This window comes from Lissotriton helveticus, chromosome 11, assembly GCF_964261635.1.
Source record: "Lissotriton helveticus chromosome 11, aLisHel1.1, whole genome shotgun sequence".
NCBI lineage: Eukaryota > Metazoa > Chordata > Amphibia > Caudata > Salamandridae > Lissotriton > Lissotriton helveticus.
This window is the reverse complement of record NC_136072.1, coordinates 658,114,258-658,137,233: the sequence shown is the minus strand read 5'-3', so window position 1 is coordinate 658,137,233 and position 22,976 is coordinate 658,114,258. Positions and strand designations below refer to the sequence as shown.

The window sequence follows — 22,976 nt, the reverse complement described above, 5'->3', positions numbered from 1 at the left end:
CCGCCGCTGCCCCTGCGGACGGTCCCTCCTACTCTATGGTGGCGGACGGACTCAGGTCCGTCCGCCATCATAATCGGTCCCTAAGTGATTAAGACATTGAATATTTATAGGATACCCATTACATCACTTGCCATCATGAAGGAGTAAATATAGATTTCTGTTTCAGGTGAAACGGAGTAGTGATGAGCTTGGACAAAACATATGCTAGTAACCAAAAATTGTGAGTTTACCACAAGTGTCTTGAGGGCATGCTATTGCTGAACCCAAACTCAATGACAAACAGACTCCCTTTAAGTACTTGACTCTCTTACTCAAAGATACGTTTTGAGGTAGGACACTCAGAAAACTGTAAAGACTTAAAAGTGGCTAAGAAATTATTATCCAGCCATTGCCTTACTTTATAAGAGCAACTTTCTTCACTTTAGATATTAAATACATACTACATATATGGACATGGAAAGAACACTAGAAGTCGGCAGCTCATTCAGAGGCAGAAATCCTCCCCCCCCCCCAAAACTATAATAGCACTGAAGCTCTAAGCACTATAAGAGTTACGATTAGGGCTTAAAGCTTTTGTATAAATGCTGTATTTTTTTATTGTTTTAACTAAAACAGCTCATAATATCACTAGGTAGATAAGGATTACACACACATCATTGGGTTAAGGTTGACAATAATGTTGTCACATGACAGAGTCACGAGATTACAATTACCCTGGAAAAATAAAAGTCTCTTTTGCTTCTCTACCTTAGATTTGAAGTGGGGTGTGTCTCGTTTGCCTTTTGTCTTTAAGGTGTATGTGGTTTCGGGTTAGGATGCTCACATTCCCCAATAATTTCACCATGGTGAAGATATCTTTTCACACCCTTTTCCAGCATCCCTTGCTTTTAGATACTACTTCCTCCGCTTGTTGGCACCAGTCCAAGTTAGACTCCCACTCTGTCACTGATGGGCGGAGGGATGCTCCCAATTGTCTCGCTATATTACGTTTTGCCACCCCTGCCGAAATTGTTAACCATGGCCCATTATGTCTAGGATGGTACCCCTCTCCTTTAATCATCAATAGCAACCTCTTAGAATCTAACGATATCTCCATCCCCAACACCCTTGACATTACCTCTGTTACTTCTCTCCAGAATAAGTTAATTACTGGGTAGTCCCATAGTATATGGAAGAAGGAGCCTTCCTGTTGACAGCCTCTTACACATAGTGCTGTTTGAGCCTTTCCCCATCTGTGTAATGATGTGCAGGGGTAGTATGTGCAATGTAATATTTTAAGATGCAGCAGCCTAAAGCGTGCTCGGATCACTATATTTCTGGGGATCTGCAGGACCTCCGGCCATTCTTTATCATCAATGTTACCCAGGTCATCTGTCCATGTTCTCCTAAGGGAGGTTAGCGGGGCTGGGGCATTATTCATTAGTTTATGGTATATTGTAGACATTGCTTTGTTAGGGTCCACTAACAGCCTATCTTTTAACGGTGAATGATCAGGAATAGTTGTGCCTCATTGTATGTGGATTTGTAGAGCATGTATTAATCATATAAATGAAAATCTTTGGGAGGGGGTCAGGGCATATTCTTGCTGGAGTTCGTCGAAGGAGAGAGGCCTCCGATCTCTCCACACTTCTCCCAGATGATCAATGCCTATGGTCTTTAATTCCCTGAACCCCTCAAGCGTGGCCACCTCTCTTAGTCGGGCCTTCCTCCACAGGGGTGTCAAGCCAATCAGTCAGCCCTGCCCTCCCAAGTACTATTGCAACTTATTCCAGCATTTAACTAATACTGCTGTGTGTGCTGCCCAATCTTGACCTGTCTTTCGTGCATAAGGAGAGGCCCATAGTTCCCACCCGGCATTCCATCTCTATCCACTCTACATGCTGGTTCTTCTCTAGCTGCATATACCCAGTCGTTTATTACCATGAGTTGCAAAGCCCAGTAGTAGAGTTTGATGTCTGGGATCGGCAGACCTCCCTCGTAGACCCCTCTTTGCAATTTATGTAGGGCTATTCTGGGCGTGCCTCCTTGACACAACAGTGTGCCGAGATCTTGGGATATCAGTTTGAAAAGGTCCCCTGGAATTTTGCGGAATGTATAAGAGGAGCGGTAGGGTCATCATCTTATACAACGCCGCTTTGCCCATTAAAGTCAGCTGTATAGTGCGCAAATGCAGTATGTCAGTGTGAAGTCTATTCAGCTGGGGGAGAAGGTTCCTTTGCAGGAATGTGGGTTGATTGCGCGTTACATAAATGCCTAGATATTTGAAACCTTCTATAGGTATCGCGGCGGTGCAGCTTGCCTGGTATCTCAGGTAGGGACCCGACAAGGGGAATATCACTGACTTGGACCAATTCATGGAATAACCTGAGTAACTGCCAAAGAGGATGAATTAGTGTCCTCCAAAATATTACTAAGAGATTTAAACATAGAGACTGACCCGATCATTACAAGTTATCCAAAACAGAAATCTAGGTGGACACCTAATTTACAGATAGCCATTAACATTGATATATTTTACAAATCAGTAACAGGTGAGCTGGATAGATTCATGGAGAGAAAGAGACCTAACATCAACAAGGGGAATAACTTGACAATCAAGTAACAGGAGGGCCTTAAAATTATTGGGGAAGATGAGGACGTTGTAATCAGAGAGGCAGATAAGAGCGGAAATACAGTGGTGATGAAGCGTGCCAACTACAAACTAGATATCTTGACACAACTAAACGATCCAGACTGTTATGAAACCTTAACTCTAATCCGATAGGTAAACGTATTGACATTATCAGCAGACATTTGAAGCAATGGCGTTCAGAGGGGTTACTGGATGATGATGAATTTTTATATCTAAAGATTGATCTACCGAAAATCCTTGTATCTATACGCTTCCTAAAATGCATAAAGACCGTCCCTTCACTACAGGCAGGACAATAATATCCGGGAATGAGAGTCCGACTGAAAGTCTTTCAGAATATGTAGATGTATTCTTGATACTTCTAATTAGTAACCTACCATCTTACATACAGGATACAAAACATATTTTGGGCATCTTGGCTGATTTAAACTGGGATGACAATATGATGCTGTCAGATCATTATACAACAGTATTGAAAGGGAAGCTGGACTATATGCTGTTAGATGTATTCTGAACACCAGATTGGCTAGCCTGTGGGATCACACTGACATGCTAATTACTATGATTGAATTAATTTTAGGCAACAATGTATACAAAGACAAATGGTACAGACAGACACAAGGAGTTGCCCTCGTATGCTAACCTGGTCATGGGTTGGCTGGAGGAGAGTTGGATCTGGGGTGCCGTGGGCTCCGGGTGGAACAATTCAATTTCATACTGGGGCGCTTTATTAATGACTGCCTAATGGTGTGGACTAGTACAATTGAGAAACTCCATGGGTTATTAAACATTTGAAAAATAGCCTATTTAATATTAAATTTACTTTTGAACACAGCAAGAATAAAGTGTCTTTCCTAGAAGTAGGACTATACCTAAGTGGTGGCAACATACATAGTAGGTTACACTGCAAGCCTACTACATGCAATGCAGTATTACATGCTAAAGGTGCACTTCCCAGACATCCATAATGTATTGAATGCACACAAGATATGATTGCACGCTTTAAGAGGAGGGGGGTATGATTCAAACACACCGACCAAAGCAACATGGAGAATCAGGGATATTGACATACATGAGACATTGAGAGAGCGTACTAAAGTTACCAAACAGGATGACAAAATATGTCTGGTTACAGAATATACTAGTTTATCACAGATAATGGTACGCAGTCTTTAAAGACACTGGCACATATTACAGGCAGATAAATCTCTTGAAGGATGTATTACTAGTAGACCAGATATTCCTTACCGGAAAGGGACTTGCCTCAGAGAGCTACTAAGTCCCAGCTACCGGATAGCTAGATCTGAGAGCAACTGGCTCACCTCTCATATACATGGATTTTATAAATGTGGTCATATTGTAGTATGTACATGGGCAATTGACAAAAAAAACACTTTGAGGGGCACAGGCAGAAGAAATATATTTTTACTTCTAATATCAGCTCTAACAACACATTTGTAATCTATATAATAGAATGCAAATGCGGAAGAAAGTATGTGGGTAGCACTATGAGAGCCCTGAAAGAATGATTGAACACATGAGAGTGGTCAAACAGGGCGACATAAGGTATCCAATTCAGCTCACATAGTAGACTGTCCTATTCTAGATAGGAGTAAGAATTTTTCCTTCCATGGTATTGAGCATGTGCAGAGGTGGCAATAGGGAATTGGCCCTACGTAGGAGGGAAGTCATTTGGATCATGAGATTAAGTAGTGTAGAAACTGGCCTAAATATTGATTAGCAATTACAAATTACATTATTTTGGGGTTAAATGATATGTTAGAAATAATTAAGGGAGATGTTATAATATAGTACCACTCCTCATTAATGAGTAAACATCATCTACAGTAATGGAAGATCTACTATGCGTTAGTAACAGACTGAATAGATTGCTCTGTAAAACCTTTACTGTGAGATCTCTTTGTTTTGGGGGATGAGTTGCTGGTATAAACTGGAGTAAAATATTTCGGAATGGGGCAATTATCTGCATGAGATACTGGGTAATATTTGTACACTGTGTAGTCAAGCATAGATGTGAAGAAGATGCACAACATGTTTTAATCACACTGTTGAAATTGTTAATATCCATACGAAAATTGTAATCCAGCAATTGGACTATCAGCGGTGATTAGTCTGGGGTATAGTGTACGTAGACTACAAGAAATATACCATCTAGATCAGATCTACATATGGTGTGTGTCTCATACTTGCCGACGATATAGATTAGATAATGTTGATTTGAGTTCTTTACACTACTCATAATTACATAGTGGATTGTAGATCTTTTAGCAACTGAGCCACAATGCTGAATACTCTTGTCCTTCACTTAATATACTTTAATGCAGTGTTATTTCAGGATTTCTGCATACTTGCCATATTATAATTTTGAGACTGGATTAGTAGATGCTGCCACTTTTCCTTGGAATGTAGTACCAACAGTAGCAATGGCAGCAATTTTGAGTGAGTAGTATACTTTTGGATCATTCACTATTAGTGTGTTTTGAAATTTCCAAGATGGACGCTGCAACTGCCTGCACTCATTGCCAGTTTGGGAACTCCATGCCCCAGGATCCATTGCTCTCCCAGGCCGGAGGAGCGTGCCTGCCATTGCGCACTAGAAAAGTGCCTACAACCCCTCCAGCGCGGGATGCACGCGGGCCGCACCCGGGTGAAGCCTGAGCCAAGGGTGTGCCCGTCATTGCCAGGAGTAGGCAGGGCAGGGCCACCCCCCTTCCATCTGGCCCCCGGTCCTTGGACTGCACTACGATCTAGCTTGGACACGCATTGGCTAATGTGGTATTGTTCAGGTACTGTTCAAACCTGCTGTTCCTCTGTTAAGCTAGGACACCAACTACTGAACTTATTGTTTGAATCCATTGCATGCTTGCATACGAGGGCAGTTAGATTGACATCTGATTATTGCTAGTGTTGAGCACATGCGTATACCTGGGTAAGGTTGGCCTGTTTCTAGTTGATAATACCTTGAAGCTCAGAAGGATGGGGAAAAGAAAAACTATGGAGGTTAGTGGAGGCGGGGTTGGTGGGGCAGGAATTGGGTGGCATAATAAGGGGAAGAAGGCCAGGAAGACAAAGAAACATGCAGGCAGTAACTGTGTTTTAGATCGGATAGATACATTCATTAGTGAATGCGAGGATATCTTAGAGGGCGAACAAACCACGCAGCCTGGTATGTTCAAATCTCCCCATTGACCCATTCATTCTACTAACCCTAGCCCGAGCCGTAAGACAGCTATCCCAGCCATGTTTCATAAACCAGCTAAAAAAGGGGGACCTGTGCTAAACATGGGGGGAAAAACAGACGCTGTCACTGCCCATACTCACTTCCAGTCTGGGGACTCCATGGCCCAGGATCCATTGCTCTCCCAGTAAGAAGGAGCATGCCTGCCGTCGCGCGCTTGAAAAGTGCCTACAACCCCCGTAGCGCAGGACTGCCACTGTCCCACTCACTGCCAGTTTGGGGACTCCATGCCCCAGGATCCATTGCTCTCCCAGACCGGTGGAGCGTGCCTACCATTGCGCACTTGAAAAGTGCCTACAACCCCTGCAGCATGGGATGCGCGCGGGCTGCGCCCGGGTGAAACCTGAGCCAAGGGCGGGCCCATCATTGCCGGGAATAGGCAGGGTAGGGCCACCCCCCCTTCCATCTGGCCCCCGGTGTTTAGACTGCACTACGATCTAGCTTGGACACACATTGGCTATTGTGGTATTGTTCAGGTACTGTTCAAACCTGCTGTTCTCCTGTTAAGCTAGGACCCCAAGTACTGAACTTAGTTTTTGAATCCATAGTGTGCTTGTATACAAGGGCAGTTAGATTGTCATCTGATTATTGCTAGTGTTGAGCACCTGTATATACCTGGGTACGGTTGGCCTGTTTCTAGTTGATAATAACTTGAAGCTCAGAAGGATGGGGAAAAGAAAAACCATGGAGTGTAGTGGAGAGATAATAAGGGGAAGAAGGCCAGGAAGACACTGAAACATGCAGACAGTAATTGTGTATTAGATCGGATAGATACTCTCATTAGTGAATGCGAGGGTATCTTAGAGGGCAAACAAACCACGCAGCCTGGTATTGTTAAATCTCCCCATCGACCCATTCAATCTACCAACCCTAGCCCGAGCCGTCAGCCATCTATCCCAGCCATGTTTCATAAACCAGCTAAAAAAGGGGGACCCGAGCTAAACAGGGAGGGAAAAAAAGATGCAGTGAGGGAGTGTCTGTCTACCAATAAGTCCCCAGGCAGTAATTTATAACAGTTGGGACCCGTTATCTCTTGTTATAACAGATTTTCACCCCTGGAGGATCCGCTCGAAGGGGATAGGGAAGACAGACTGCAGCACCCCCTCCTTCTGTACCTCCTCGGCCCTCTCTGACTCCTAGTTCAGAGCTAGGTCTAAGTCTTAATACTGTATCCCAGGAAACACACCGTCTTAATAATACTCTTAGACTAGAAGTAGAGACTTTGAGAACAAAGATTGAGGGCCTTACTTCCATGGTTAATCTTCTACTGCAAAAGGATTCTTCCCGTTCTGAGAACATTAACTCTAAGATAAAACATCCACCCCAACCTTGTCAGGCAAATTACTTAAAATGTGGGACAGTTATTATTGACATGGGCTCCTGCCATAAGGTTCCTACCCAGCCCCCCCTTGCTGCCAGGTCTCATATGTTAGCGCCTGCTCTCTCGTGGACCAAGCGACCAATCGACTCTGGTACAAGTCAACATAAAACAGACCGCTGTAGTCCAGCAACAGTGCAGGCATATTCAACCTGTATCAGACCCACTTCTTTACCTTTGGTACATTATTCTTCGCATAGCTTACAACAACGACCGGCTGATTCGACTAGTTCCAACTTGTCCCATGCTCACAAAATCTATATGGTTAACTTACCCAAGTATGATGCCAGAAACAGCGTTGAAAATGCAGACTCCCTGACTAATAAAGTCATCCATTGAATTTGCCATGTTAGAGGCTGCCGCTCAGTTACTCGGGAAGACAACACCAGGGCACATAGACTCACCTCCTGAGTTCGACCATTTGACTGCATTGATCTTATGTTGAAGGGGGCTGACCTTGATGAAAATCTCCTCACCCTGGAATTACAAACTTTCCCTCCAGAAAGTTCTTCCATCCAGTACAGGCGGTTTCCACCTAGTAGTCTGTGTTGGCGACCTGCTGGGCAACCACCCCCTTGTCTAGCAGGACGTTCTTCTCTGGAGGCTAACAACTGACTGCAGAGTAAGAAACAAAACCACCTGGGATCTCATGCTGTTTCTCCAATTTACAGGGATTGGTGAAGCCTTTAATCAGATGGCATGGAAGAGAGCCAAAGATCCAATAGTTTGGGATGATGAAAGTGTAGAAGCCTTTGTGAAATTACGAAGTTGTTTATATGAGGCCCCAGCCCCAGGAATTCCAGATCATTCAAAAGAATGTGCACTGTTCTGTTGTGAGAGGGAAGGTTGTGCACTTTCAGTCTTAACACAGAGAATTGATTAAGCCGACGTCCCGTAGCTTATTTTTCAGCTACTTTGGATCCTGTGGTTTCAGCATTACCAAGTTGCTTAAAAGCAGTTGCTGCTGCCTGCATGAGCATAGAACAGAGTGAGACAATAGTGATGGGACACCACCAGGTTGGAGAAAACGCAGTGACCAGGCAGGTGGATCAAGCTCATGATTTGAATCCTGGGTGATGATAAAGAACCACACCAGAGAGTCCTGCTTAGCACCAAGGTGGGATGAGCCACGACAAGTCATACTGGTCACTACCACAGCAGTGAAGTGTGCATACCTGCCAAACTGGGTACATGCTAGTCGTACAAAAAGGGTGCCTGCTCCTGATGAGGAAGCTGCTGAAGGTTGTACAGTCGAAGATCCTGGAGCAAGAGACTCTAGAGAGTTTGGCAAAGAACAACCAAGCACAAGTCAGGAGGACTGGGCACCAATAGTCGGCATACCTGAGGGCTTCGTCAAAACACGGAGTAGAGCAAATCTAAAAGAGCAAGAGAATAGTGAGGGTATAGAAGAACATGCTCAGGAGGAATTGAACAAAGAAACTAAAGATTCTAAGCAGAACCAGACAGGGACAGAAGAACATACTCAGGCAAGTAAAGAAATCGGAAGACCTGAGCCGGTACAGATAGGTGTAGAAGAACATGTTCAGGCAGCAAAAGACAAAGGTATAGTAAGACCTGAACAGGACCAGTTAGGAATAGAAGAACAAGTTTGGGAAGAAGAAAAATAACAATCTGACAGAATACCCGAACAGGAACAGGTAAAAACAGAAGAACGAGTTCAGGCAGAAAAAGCAACACAGACAAGTCCTGATTAAGGAAAGGTAGAAAGGAACCCAGAAGGTGAAAAAAATCAAGTTGTGCCATAATGTAACGAATATAAAAGGACTCTTGAAAGAGACCAAGAAGGTGAAAGTGCAATGCAAATTAAAAGGATCAGAAAAGGTGACAGTTGGCCAAGTGGGGTCAAAAGGTTAAAATATCGTTTGAAAACAATAAATGAAGATCCAGAACAAGTAAACAAAGTTACAAGTCAAACTCAAGGTGAACAGTCAATTACTTAAAACATCCGTAGAAGTTCAAGATTGAAAATATTAAACAATAAGTTCAAAGGACCTGAATGGACATAAATGATTCTTGAAGAGTTTGAGAATGTAGACATAAATGAACAGTCTGAAGAAGAAGCAAACATAGAACAGATTGACGAAGGGGAAGTGAGACCTCCTTAAAGTATTTAAAGATTTTGATTCCAAATTAAAAGAAACAAGAGAAATCGTCTTGAAACAAAATGGCTGAGACCAGAGTTACAGAAAGACCAAAAAGAAATTGTATATAAAAGATGTTGTAGAATTTGTATATGTAGTCTGTTGTTAGTGATATTAGTTTGTTTATTTTTAACCATAGCAGTTCCTTATTTGTTGATAACGGATAAAAAGAATGACACTAACGTTAATGAGAAAACAGCTAACATGAAAGGAGATAGAGTAGAATTATAAGCATCAGATGAGACAGATTTGCATCACATAGTAACGGACAATGATACCTCTTTAAACGAATTCACAAAGTTATTATTTCAATATGTAGACACAATGGAGATTAGTGATTGTTATGTTTGTATGAAATTGCCTACATCAGTAGCTGAGAGAGTTACATATTACCATTTACCTTTAACGTATGGCATTTCTTGTAGTGTACTTCCAAGTTTATTTTATAGAACAGGGAAAATCCTATATTATTATTCTAATATAGATGTAGTATTTACAGAAATTCCTATTCGAAAGAATATAAATCCAGTACATTGTAGTTTAGATGCACAGTTCATGGGTGAATTTTTCCTAACAATTAAATCATTAGATATAGAAAAGGCAAATAAAGATAATTTAACATGATCATTACGTAAAGAAGAAAAAGTGTTTTTGAATTTAGTTGAAGAGAGGAGGCAGGATTTAAAAAAAAAAGCTACTGAACAGAAGCATCATATTCCATCACAGGCAGAAAAGGAAGGAATGTATACATCTGGCAAAGAGCATGCTCTGATGGCTCTAGATTTTGTGAAGACAGGGGAAACATGCCTCCATAAATTAAAGACAGACTATAATAACATCTGTATTGGTTCCAGTGAATGTGAATATAACTTCCTAATTTTGGGAGGTTGGGGACTAAAAGGGAGAACTAATACAGTATTTCCTGGAACTTACTACATGTGTGGGAATAAGGCGTATTATAAGCTGCCTGCCAGGTGGTATGAGAGTTGTTATTTTGGAATTTTTTTTCCCCAAATCTACCATGTAAACAGAAACACTGGAAGCAATGAAAATGTGAATGAACTAATACGTAGAAAAAGAGCTAGTTTTCAGAAATAGTATGTGACATATTCAGTGCATTGGTACCTTCAGGGGGAGTCATACTAAATTCTCATAGAATCTGTCAATTGTCAACAGTAGATGATCGCCTATCGACTGACACTGCTGGAGGCTTTGTGATGATCAATACAGAAATGGATGTACGACATTACAACGCATGCTTTTACCATGCATGCTTTTACATCGCAGTTTTTACAACGCATACCATTACAACGCATAGCGCTTTTGGGTGTTGGATAGTGAATAGTTTAATTTACTATTCCAACTCCAGTTCCCGTGGATAGTAGGGAAGGTGTTGGATAGTAAATTTAATCTATTCCCTATCCTAGAGCGCCCCCAGCGCATTGCGTTGTAATGGTTTGCGTTGTAAAAGTTGCAATGTAAAAGCACTGCGTGGTAAAAGTTGCGTTGTAAAGGATGTTTTCCTACAGAAATGGTTGCCATTAGGTCTATAGTTTTGCAAAATCGAATTGCGCTTGATATACTCTTAGCTAAAGAGGGCGGAGTTTGTAAAATGTTGAAGGCACAACATTGTTGCACTTATATTCTGAAAAAAAGCACAGAAATCAAAGGATATATAAAGAATATTACAAAAATGCAAGAAGAATTGAAACCACTGGAAGTTGATAAGGTATGGGAGAAACTATCAAAAAGTATTAATTCAGTAGGGAATTGGTTGTCCAAAATAGGGAAAAGTCTCTTAGGACAAGTAGTATTCCCTGTAGTAGGCGTAGCAACAATAGTATTATCAATAATATTATGGTGTAAGTGTTGTACTTATAAACTGAGAAGGAGGAGACATGAAATAAATGGAAAGTCAAACAGAAGAAATTATGAAGAAATACAGTTAGAATAAATGAAAGGAAAGTTATATGAACAAATGCAAGGAATAAAGAACAATGATAAGTGCAAGAATAGAAAGGAAAGTGAAATTGAAATTGAGAATTACTAACGTTGGAATCTGATGAGGGATGGGTAATTTTGTGATGGCTTTAAAATGCCATTAGAGAAGGGATTGATGGAGCAAGGACTCGTGATAAAGAGACTTGGTTGAAAACAATCCTCTCCAGTAACTACTAACCCTGTATTAAAAAAATCTTGTTTGTGGAAATAACATGCATTTACATGACAAATGATTTTTAGATTGAAGCTTGCCTATGTGTTTTACTAACTAATAACTCAAGAGTGATGCTGAAATTCTTTAGTGCGCATGCGTCAACTGCATCTACGTAGTTTGACGTATATATGCTTGGAGGGAAACTTTCTGTACTTGCGCAGTAGGTAACAAGATGGCCGCATGAAACTCACATGCTTGCCACCTGCTAGCTGTAAAAATAAACCCAGCTATTGTGCTAATGCTAATGTGGGAATAATAATAAGAAGTAAACAGGATTAGAGTAGAGATAGGTGGTTTACAGTGAAACCATTTATTTTTTATTTTAACATTTGTCTTTTGACTCTTTCAATAGTGCCTATTATGGACCTGCAGTTGTGAGTCACAGTCTATTCCCTCTCGTTCTGCTACGCATGTGTGGTGCAACATAGCTGGAAGATGGCATGTCAACTTGAACTTCGGTCAAGGCTGAAAGCCTGTTACATTCATGGGAACTGGAATGACAGTACTACTGTTTTTTTCTCTACATTTTGACAAATACATTGTGATTACGGGTGGGAATAAAGACTGATACATAACATTTAAAGGGTGGGATTTTAAACAAAGAGCTGAAAGTAAATAATATGAAATAAGCATGGTGTGATGATCACCTCCCCTTGCCTGTCCAATCAGAGTTAGGAGTTTCATGAATCTGAAACATTAATGGGTGGTCCAAGCATACAGAAAAGTATAATTGATGTAGCATTAGTTAGGGAGCAGAGCTTAGAGCACAGAAGAGTCCAGAGACTGGGATGCTGTCCGAGAACACTGAGAAGTCCTAGACTGAGATGCTGAAAAAAAATTGCATTTCTGAACCAATTATCTTAAGCAAATTAATTTAGAAGAAGATCGCGGAAAAATCTCGAGGAGGACAAGAGTGTCAGAGAGGGGTATTGCGCAAGCGTTGGTGATAGAGAGGTCGTCTGTCCTGTCCTGAATCCTGTCCTGAAGCCTTAGTTCGCCAGATCTTTCCTGGGAGACCCTTCCAGATTCCTAGGCCTGGGAGTTGGTTTCACACCATACTTGGTAACTATATCTGTATATGTATAAGCACTTATGTGCTTTTCTCTCTGTGCTCTCCTTTCCAAGCAGTGTCATTGCAAAGTATAAATGAATGTGTTTTTGATTGATATTTTGAATTTTCATTCCTGAGAGAGACATAGTTTATTCTGTGCTATGTAAGTAGTTCACAAAAATGTAATCTGAGATAATATTTCAAAAGACATCCCAACTCTGTGATCATTTCTAATGTGTAAGTAATTTGGAATCTTATGTCATTTCACCATCAACTAGTCCATTGACCAGAGGAAAGAACTTTTGATCAGAGGAAAGGCTAGTTAGGGACTAAAGATAACTAATCTTAAGAATTACAAAACATGACCCCAGCGGTTATTACCAGTGTGATGCGAGGGAAATTTATGGGCCCAGGGGGGTATGTTGTGTTGGATTACCTGATGCTGGTAACCCGCTGGATCACAAGGCTGAAAAGGCAGATCTGCATTTGGAGTAGGGGTAGGAGTAGCCCCTGACCCTGAATAGGTCTTTGCCTGACTTGTTCAATGCTGGCTCCACCCCGCTGTGGTGTGTCTGGAGCCAGAGCTTAACCTGACAAAGGAGGGTGTGAGCACTGTATAGAAAGTGCTCCAACACCCCCCAAAACCAGTTGGGGCTGGTTCCCAAAGCCCTGTGCCAGGGCAGAACAAAGATCCGGCTAATATAAATATTGGGTCAGTGACCCCATGCCCGGGTGCTTTTGGGGCTTGCTTGTACCTGTTCAGGGGCGAGGGACTGCTGGTAGGAGGAAACACAGTGGGATCCAGATGCTGCTTCCTGGGGGTCTCTTCATGCCGGCTAGCCTGGGCCCAGCTCTGCCCCCAATGGCTGTAGAATACGTGTCCTGGAGAGCGCACTCAGTGCAAGGAGGGCACTGCCCAGACCTGGGGGAGTGATTGGCGGCAGGCGCGAGCTGAAGCACTCTCCCTTCTTTACCTTGGAGTCCTAGAAGTGGGTTCAACCTTCCTACGTGTGGCAGGCAAGGGTGGGGCTCCCGTGTGGAGGAGAGAGGCCCGTGTGGAGTATCTCGAGGAGTCTCGCTCCGTGATGGCCAAAGAAGAACCCAGTCGCAGGGAATCCCGGTCGGGGATTGCCCGAGCCACGACGTGGACGGAAGTCAGGCAAGTGCCAGATCGTAGGAGGGGCCAGTGGAAGAAGCCAATCGGGCCCAACCAGAGTTGAAGCTAGGCAAGAAAGGTCTGGTAAGAGAAGGCCTGGTTGTTGGAGTGGCCTGCACCCTATGGTGGGACGGCGCCTACCCCGCATTGGTGAGCATCCGAATGAGATACCGGAGCCTTGCAGGCTCCCTGCGAAAGTCCTGCATGTACAATAAAGTAACATCAGCCACCATGGTTGAACACTTTATTGACAAACAACATGGGGAAAACGACTTTAGGTGGTCAGTACTGTACAATGTCAACCAGCTAAAATGCCCCACTGACACAGAGAAGCTGTTATTGCATAAAGAAGCGTATTTGATTCTAAAATACAATAGTGCCCTTACTGGATTAAACACATTGTCTGAAGTCTCCAGACTCTAATTCGAAAAATGTTTTGTTCGAACTTCAAAATTGAATGAAATGACAACAACCAATTTGGAAATTCAAAATAATCACAACTGTTTAAAAAAAAACAAATCGAGTTTTTCTAGAAGTCAAGTGAGTGAGATAAGACAACCAAGATTAAAGCGATATTATACGCTAAAACATGGCCGCTGTGCTTGCTAACCCAGGAGAGCTATACCTTTTTAAAAATTGCACGTTAAAAGATGGCCGCCATTTGCCAAACAATAAAAACACACTAAAAGATGGCCGCGATGTCATGGAAATCTGAACATTAACGACCGGCAAACAGGAGAGACAGGTAACACGAACGATACCTCTAGGCGTTTTTTTACTGAAATCCTATGAATGTTAGACTAAAATTGGGCACTGTGCACTCACAGGAAACTGCCAGATACGATGACCCCGAAGTGAGTAAGCCAAATGAGCAACCTGTAGATGCGAAAAGCACTCAGCGCTGGATCGCGTATGAAACAAAGCAGGTACGCCCTCCTAGAGGTTAACAAATGTGGGTAGCAAATAATGAGAATTGACATCAAGGTGATAGAATTCATTCTAATTTGCAGGCAGAATACAGTCTACTACTTCCACTGGAGACGTGTAGCACCCCGCGCATGAACGCGCCCATTTGAGAGCAGGTATGTCCCTTGAACTGCGATTAGCGCAGAATGACTTTGCGAATAGAATGGAGGAGATCAAATTCTAAAGTACTCCATTTTATCAATTACAGCTAATGAACAGACAGCCAGTGAGATAGATAAGTGATAAGGGTGCCAACACGATGACAAAGAACTGATGAGGTACGCTTTAACAATGCTTTTGCAAACAAGTTTGTGAGTCGATTAAGAATTGAAAACAAAGGTCCTTATGTATATAATTTACATTGTAGATAAAGAAACAGACGAAGTAGTGAGTAAAACGTACAACTGTGGACTGGCAAAACGCTGGAATACAGGTAAAAGTAGCGACACAGGAGAATGGAGGCGTGAAGATTGAGAATATTTGAGAGTAATAACTGAGTACTAAAACAGAACACTTTTTTGTTTTATATATACTTTATAGATAAACAAAAGAGACAGAGCCCTGATGAGAACCCAGAAAGTGATGAAATGGGGTTTGAAACGCGTCGGCATTTAAAACAGAAATGCATTAAGTTGCTGTTTATTGAATGAGAAATGTTTTCATGTTGACTTTGTCCGTTGGGTAACAATTTAACCAGAGAGCATTTTGTTAAAACGCATTCATTGTTGATAAAAGTCTTTGTGAAATGTATAGTGTATATATATGTATTGTTGAATAGTGTTGAATTTTGATGTATTTGTATTTATGTAGAAAGTGTCAAATGTGTTAATGTTTTGTGTTTTTTTCAAACAAGAAATACCTAAAAATAATGAAATTAAAATTAAAAAGGTATGAAGTGGATATACCGAACAAACTATATAGTAATTTTGGTTTGTTTTCCTCAATTGTGAGGAGAAAAGAAATGTGAGGTATGCAATCTCTTTTTTGTAAAAGTCCTGCATGTAGCATAAGGGACCGGTCGAAGTTAGAAGAGACCCCAGGAGCGGGGGCCTGTCAGGCTCAATGTCAGTGCCTGGATCCTGCACAGAACAGCCCCGGTGAGTGGGGCTGAAATTGAGCATTGTTGGTGCTTCGGAGTGGCATCGGAAGAGGCGCGCTGAAGAGGGCTTTCAAGGTACGGTTAGTACCAGGGTTGAATTTCACAGCTGTACCGCAAGTGTGGGCAGCTGCAATGTTGGGGGCATTTCTCTATGTTTAAGAGGAAGGGGTAAGAAGCACCGCGGCCCCCCAGTGCATTGCACATGTTGTCTTTGCCGAAGAGGCAGCTAGAGGCACTCTGTTGGTGCCTACTTTTTACACAGCTGCACCTCCTAATTGCAGGCAACTGCAACGTTGAGGGGGCATTATTTTGGGTCTAAGAGAGTTACACCCTAGCGCCCCCATTTCTGGCACAGGCCTGTAGGGCCTGCACCCAACTGCAGTGGCAGCTTAGAGCCCTGACTTTTGATGGACCAAGGGCATTGCGGGGAAGTCCCTGATGGGCCCCCGAGGAAAGCGAGTTGGCCTGTGAGCATCTGAGGTGCTGGTAGGGTGTAAGGCCCTAATGTGATGCATAATGTGTTTATGCCTAATGTGAGGCATAATATGGTTTATGCCTAATATGTTCTGCTTGTGCTAAGTGTTGTGATATGATGGTTATGCCTAAGAGCTAATGCCAGCAGTTACTGGCTGTTTTACATTCACTACTTGCATTCTGATGATTCTGACAGTGGCCCGATTGGCCAGTAATGTATACAAGTCCCCTGTAAAGTATTGCCTAGTGCCAGGTGGCACAGTGCACAATTGTGATTATGTTCTAATGTGTTTATGGACAATACAAATGCTATCTTTATATAACCTTGTGTGGAGTTTCTTTTTTGGTGTGCCTAGTGTCTGGCTGTTGTGTGTGTGTGTGTTGCGCAAACGCTTTATACATTGCCTCTGAGATAAGCCTGACTGCTCGTGCCAAGCTACCAAAGGGGTGAGCAGGGGTTATCTTCAGTGTGTAAATCCCTTACCTGACTAGAGTGGTGGTTTCTGCTTGGCTTAGGCGCTTGCCCTAGCCACCCAGAAATCCCATTTCTAACATTTTCTCTCAATTAATATGCAAAATTCAAATTTGCTAAAGCAGGCCTCAACATTATATCGATGCGTGATGGAAGTCCCTCTCGGAAATGTAGCCAAAAACTAGTATTTATCAGAGTATTTAAAATGTTAACAATAGATTAATGCAGCGTCGATGCCCTGTGGATAAAGTTTCAAATGAGATTGGAAGAGGGAAAAGCAAAGTAGAGGGCAGTGAAGCCCAGGAACTAAAGGCCAGAAAGGGTGCTGTGTTGTTGTTGTTACAATTAATACAATATAATAAATTCAAAATATGTGTACCGTTATTGAGCAAAAATGTCTTTAGGACTTTGAGGCAGAGTTGGAGGTTATAACATAACATGTGTATTTGTAAAGCCCACGTATCACCCAAGGGTCTCATGGCGCTGAATAACAGATGTATATTGTTACCTAACTGAATGGTACTCATTTTATTGACCTCAGAGGGATGAAAGGCTGAGTGGACCCGCCGGGATTAGAATATGTGACCATGAGGTCGAACACAGGCCCCTACAGTGGATGCATTAGTCCACTGCGCCACCAGACCCGGCTGTTATGCAACTTTCAACATTTAAAATGATTTTTATGTTTACATTCTTATTTAATTGTTAACCAATTTGATATTTCCTACACGACACGGTGCAGTGTTTCCCTTTGCAAAGTACATCTTGTCACAAACTCGGGCAAAATGTCACTTTGTGAATGACACTTGTGAAGTGGCTGAGGAAGTCTCAGTCGTCCTCCCCGCCATAAATTATACCCACCCCTGAGCCACCATAACCCCCTTCGGCTGGAGCGAGATCATACCTACCTTGTACCAAAATCATTACTTTGCTGCAAAGCTCACACTCATAAAAAGCATTGTAGGGGAAACTCGTACCTGGCTCAGATATTCAAGCCGAGGCGGGCAGTTGGCAGGTGTGGACGGTGGTGGCATCCAAACCATGGCTGGTACCGCTTGACCACCATAAGGCACATTAGTAGCTGGAGGGGCGGCTAGGCCATCTGTTGAACCCTGGAAGCCTGGATTTGTTTTACCTGGAAAGAGGGGAAATATAAATCGACCATTGAGAGGCAGGGCCAAAGCAAGGTAATTGATCTATGGAAGTGTAAATGTGAAATCATAAGGTGGCGAGTTCAACATGTTTTTTGTTTACCAGAGTGGCAATTTTTTATCTGAAATCTTTTTGCCTTTAAAGTCGTTGAACAGAGTTCACAAGTTGATTGGTATTATATTTACTTCAACGTGAAATTGCATGTTTGTGTTTTAAAAAAATTCCACTAGTACCTCATTGTCTTCCTTTTTTGTGTCTCTCAGCACGCCTTCTGTTCCTAGAGTTTTTTCAACCCCTTTGTCTCCTTTAAATGAGTGAGAGTTACTTTATATCAGACATTATAGAATGAAATGTCTGTATTTGCCAAACATGCTGGCAGTTAAAGGAAATGAGGAGAAGAAAAGCAAGCAATTTCACCTGAATCACACAATTTGATCACGTTTGTAAGCTGCCAATAAATCTCAGATGTCTTCGTTCCACTCTGCAACCCCATATCGGGTACATACTCTTCTCCTTCCAGCCTTTCAGTTTCCAATCTTCTCTTTTTTTTTGTTCCTTGTTCTATCTTCACTTCCTTTCCTCTTTTCTTGTCCTTTGTGTTTACGGCGTATCTCTCCTCTTTTTCCCTTCTCCTTTTCCTTTTAACTGTTCTCCTTTTCCAATCTCCACTCTATACATTTTTCAATAGACAAACCGGTCTTTAGGTACCTTTCACACACCCAGGCCTCTGAAAGTCAGTGGTGGTAGGGCGAGGTCATTTTTAACAGACTGAGGGGGATATGTACAAGGAAGTGGCGGCGCGTGGCGTTAGCCTCCTTGGCTTAGCAATGCGCTCGGCCACTTATGAAACCCAAGGCTGCACCATATTTACAAGAATGTGGCGCAGCCTTGAGTTTCCCCCTGCAATGGCGCTAAGTTTAGCAACTTAGCACCAACGCAGGCACCCTTTCACCACAGTGCAAGGGTGTCTGTGTGCAGGGGAAGATTGTTTATGTGTAGCAAGGTGTCCCTTCCTGCACATAAACAATCCTAAAATGCCATTCTGTCACTGTCATGTGTGCTGTTTCATGCAGCACACATGAAAGTGACAAAATTGCTTTTTTTTTTAAAGGTTTGTTTATGTAAAGGAAGGGACACCTTGCTACACATAAACAACCTTTGAATTGTCTCTTTCTCCCCTGTCTCTCACCTATCTCTCCTTTCTCACAGATGTCTCTTTTTACCCTCTCAGCTGGCTCTTTCTGGACTCTCTTTATCAGCTTTTTTAAACCTGTCTCACCCTCTATTTCTGTCTCTCTACGCAGTGAGACGTCCCTGTCTTTCCCTCTCTACAGTCTCTTTTTCACCTGTCTCTGTCACCACCTCTAATCTGTCTCTTCCTTTTTCCAACCAGTCTTTACCTATCTTTCCAACATCTCAATCTCCATACTCTCTCACACACTCATGCACTCACACATGCACATATACACACGACACACAACGTATTTTTCTCTCACTGTGCCTTGCCTGTCTCGTGTTTCTTTTCTCTTTCATCGTCCAGGCCCTTGTTGTCATTGCTATTTTCTGCTGATTGAGTACACAAGCTTCACCACACACTGTAAATGCAGCTCAAGCCACAGTCCCCTGTTCAGAAATAGTGGCAGCATTTCCTTTTAGTGCAGTGTTGAGTTTTACTGCTGAATTTATTTATGACAGCAAAACTTCCCCATTTGCTGCTGGATAAAAAGAGTTAAAAGGCTCCAAGAACATAACTTAACCTCTCTTCCTGCACTCCTTTACCAACATCTTAAAAAAGGAGTCGGCAGGGCAGTGGTCGCAAGAGAGAAGCCAGGTGACAGCTGATGACCCCTAATTGACGTCCATGACAACCGTGTTGGCTCTGCTCTTATTTCTGGCAGTCCGGATATACTGACTCCTACGTTGTGCCACGCAGCGGTGTAGTAAATTTGGTTTGAATCCAGGTGTGTGGGATTGTAAGAAATTAGGTTTTTGGTTGACTGGGGTGTGAGCTCTGGTCAAGCAGGGACCACAATCCTTTTCAGGCTAAGTCACAAACTAACCACAAATTAACCTGTGCTCAACCCCCAGGTTGAGTGGCACAGAGAAGTCAGGCTTAACTTAGAGGCAATGTGTAAAGTATTTGTACAACACTTCAAGCAGTAATACAATGAAAACACACCACAAAAGGAGACCACAACAGTATTAGGACGATAGAGCGATGTTTAATTATACAAAAGAAGGCCAAAATGACAAAAATTCATTTAGTAGAACCAGAGATATTGAGTTTTAAAGTTTTTAGAGAAACTAGTTCCAAAATGAGCAAAGTGCCAACTGTGGATATCTGGTCACGCCGGACTGGGACAAACTCACAAGTTCAGGCCGACCACGATGGAGTGCAGGCAGGCTACAGGGACCCAGTCAGGGCAGCTGGACAAAGTAAATTAAACCTTTGTTCGCGGAGTGATGCGTGGATCCGCGTTGAAGATGAGTCACGCAACCTAAGCGGTGCGTCTGTTCCGAGATGCGGAGAGGCTGCGGTGCGTGGGCCTGCATCATCATTAAGGTTCCCGTAGATGGGGCCTGTGATGTGAAGTATGGCATCGAGGATGCAGCGGTTCCAAAGAGCTGCAAAGCTGCGATGCGGAGTCCATCGTAGTTATCAAGGCTGCCGTGGATGAGGGATTCAAGGGCCTGTGCTAAGGATGCGTTATGCAGTGGCTGTTCCGAAGGTGATAACGGCTGTGGCAGCAAAATTATTTTTGCGATTGTGTATAATCCATGCAGTAGCGGGGTTGCAGTTGTTCTGCCCGGGATTGCATGCATAGCAGAGGAGACAGGTCGGTTCCACTGGGTCCACAGAGGCTGGTAAACACCTAAGCCCACTTCCAATGGTCCAGGAGTGGGGAGGCACCACTTGGTAGAGTAGACTATGAGATGGCGGAGTCCAGGTGCAGAGGCAAGGTGGTTGGAATCCTAATTTGTCCCTGAAGCTTCAGATCAGGAAGCCGGCCAACTAGCCTTTATAGTCCTTCTAGCTTCATGAGATGCAGGTCCAGTCCTTCTCACCGAAGAAAGAGTGCAGCAGGTCATCACAGCAAAGCAGGAGTCCAGCAGAGTGTAGTCCAGCAGAGTGGCAGTCCTTCAGCAGCACAGCAGTCCTTCTTACTGGCAGAGTATACACGGGTTACAAAAGTGAACTAAAGTACTAAAGTGGTGGCTGAGGTCCAGTATTTATACCATGTTGGGCCTTTGAAGTGGGGAGAAGCATCTAGAAGTTTCCGTTTGAAGTTCCCAGGAATCCTGCATCCCCTGCCATTGTTCCAGACTTACTACAGGGGGGAAAACAGCTCTTTGTGTGGAGGCAGGATACAGCCTGTTCAGGTGTAAGTGGGGCTGCGCCCAGCTCCTCCATCCCACCCTGCCTGTGATGGCCCATACAAGCCCATCTAAGCTCCCTATTGGGTGTGGTTGTCTGGGAGGAATACACAAAGCCAGGCTGCCAGCTACACCCAGCCATGTGACCAGAGCCAGGCTACAGTACAGGCACTATATGGTCACGACAGGGAGGGGCCAGCTTTCTAAAAGTGGCATTTTCAGAATTGAAACTTAAAATCCAACCTTAAAATAAGTTATGAATTGAATTTTTGATTCCAAAGACACCAAACATCAGCTGGAATTGCTTCACATTTGGAAACTACACTTATAAATTGTAATAAGGCAACTCCAATGTTATCCTATGGGAGAGATAGGTCTTGCAGAAGTGAAAGATGAACTTAAGAGGTTTTTTACCAGGACATGTAAAACTTGCAAGTTCCTGTCAGAATGGTATTAATTACACAAGGCTGTCCAGGGCATATGCTTGGGTGGCTTATATGCATTAAAATGGAAGGGTTGGGCCTGGCACAAGGTTTATTTTGCAAGGTTGAAATGCACACATAGGCTTTGCAATGGTAGGCTGAGACATAATTAAAGGCTGCTTAAGTGGGAGGAACAATCAGTGCTGGGGGTCCACTTGTTAATTTATACACCCTGGGCACATGTGTTGCCACTTCACTAGGGTCTTACAAGTAAATTAAATATGCCAATTTGGGATCAGAGATTGTCACCATGTTTTAAGAAGTACGCACATACGCTTTAGCACTGATTAGCAGTGGTAAAGTGCTCAGAGTCCTAAAGCCATCAAAACCAGGATCAAAAAAATGGAGGAGGAAGGCAAATGTTGAGGAGAAGACCACCCTAAGGCCGACAGATCAAGCAGGGGTGCATTGGATTTCTGCAAATGCAATTTCCTTCCAGGACAGGGGTGTATACGCACAACCACCTCCAAGTACGTCTGGAGCCGGATCATGATCCCTTTTTAATGTGATATATCAGTACAGAAGGGATCTGTAAGTTTGTTTTTTGTTGTGTCTTTTACTGGGCAGAATAGGCAGTTTATTCCACAAGGCATTTCTCTGTGGATTGGAGCCTTAGAAGAACAGTTTTGAAATCACAGGGATGATCCTCGTGCCTCTGTAAGTTTCCAGAGAATAATTTAAAAGGCAAGAGGAAGCTTCAAAAGAGAGAGAAAGTGTTGGTGATATAGGGAGAAATCGAGCAAAGCATTAGTAGCTAGTGACATTTGAAAGTGGTGAGGCATACAGGGGTGGTTAAATGGTAGGTCTCTGCTATTGTTTGACAACCATTGTTTTAATGTTAATGAAATGTTTGCAGATAATGTGCATCCTTTAGTAATCCTGATTAGGGCATTCTTGCCTTCTGGCAAGGCAGGTTAAAAGCCACCAATGCAGCCATGACAAAGGAAATCTTTAGCACACAATGCAATTAAATAAAAAAAAAAACATTCTCACCTGTTGCTAATCCTACCTAGCACTGGTGTGGGCCGCCGCCTAGGTGCTCTTCTACTCCTGTCCCGAGCAAGAAGCCATTAACATGAGAATAGCTACTGGGGTCCATTTAA

The 22,976-nt window shown here is 42.9% G+C and overlaps 1 protein-coding gene across 8 annotated transcripts in view; it reads right to left on the bottom strand.

Moving 5' to 3' along the window:
• LOC144791058 (phospholipid scramblase 1-like) overlaps window positions 1–22,976 on the bottom strand; it is a 401,648-nt gene that overhangs the window by 220,588 nt on the left and 158,084 nt on the right. For all 8 annotated transcript variants that reach the window (XM_078665694.1, XM_078665698.1, XM_078665693.1 and 5 more), the window contains one exon: window positions 17,842–17,999. In XM_078665694.1, the coding sequence (XP_078521820.1) occupies window positions 17,842–17,999 (158 nt within the window). The remainder of the gene's footprint in view (window positions 1–17,841; window positions 18,000–22,976) is intronic.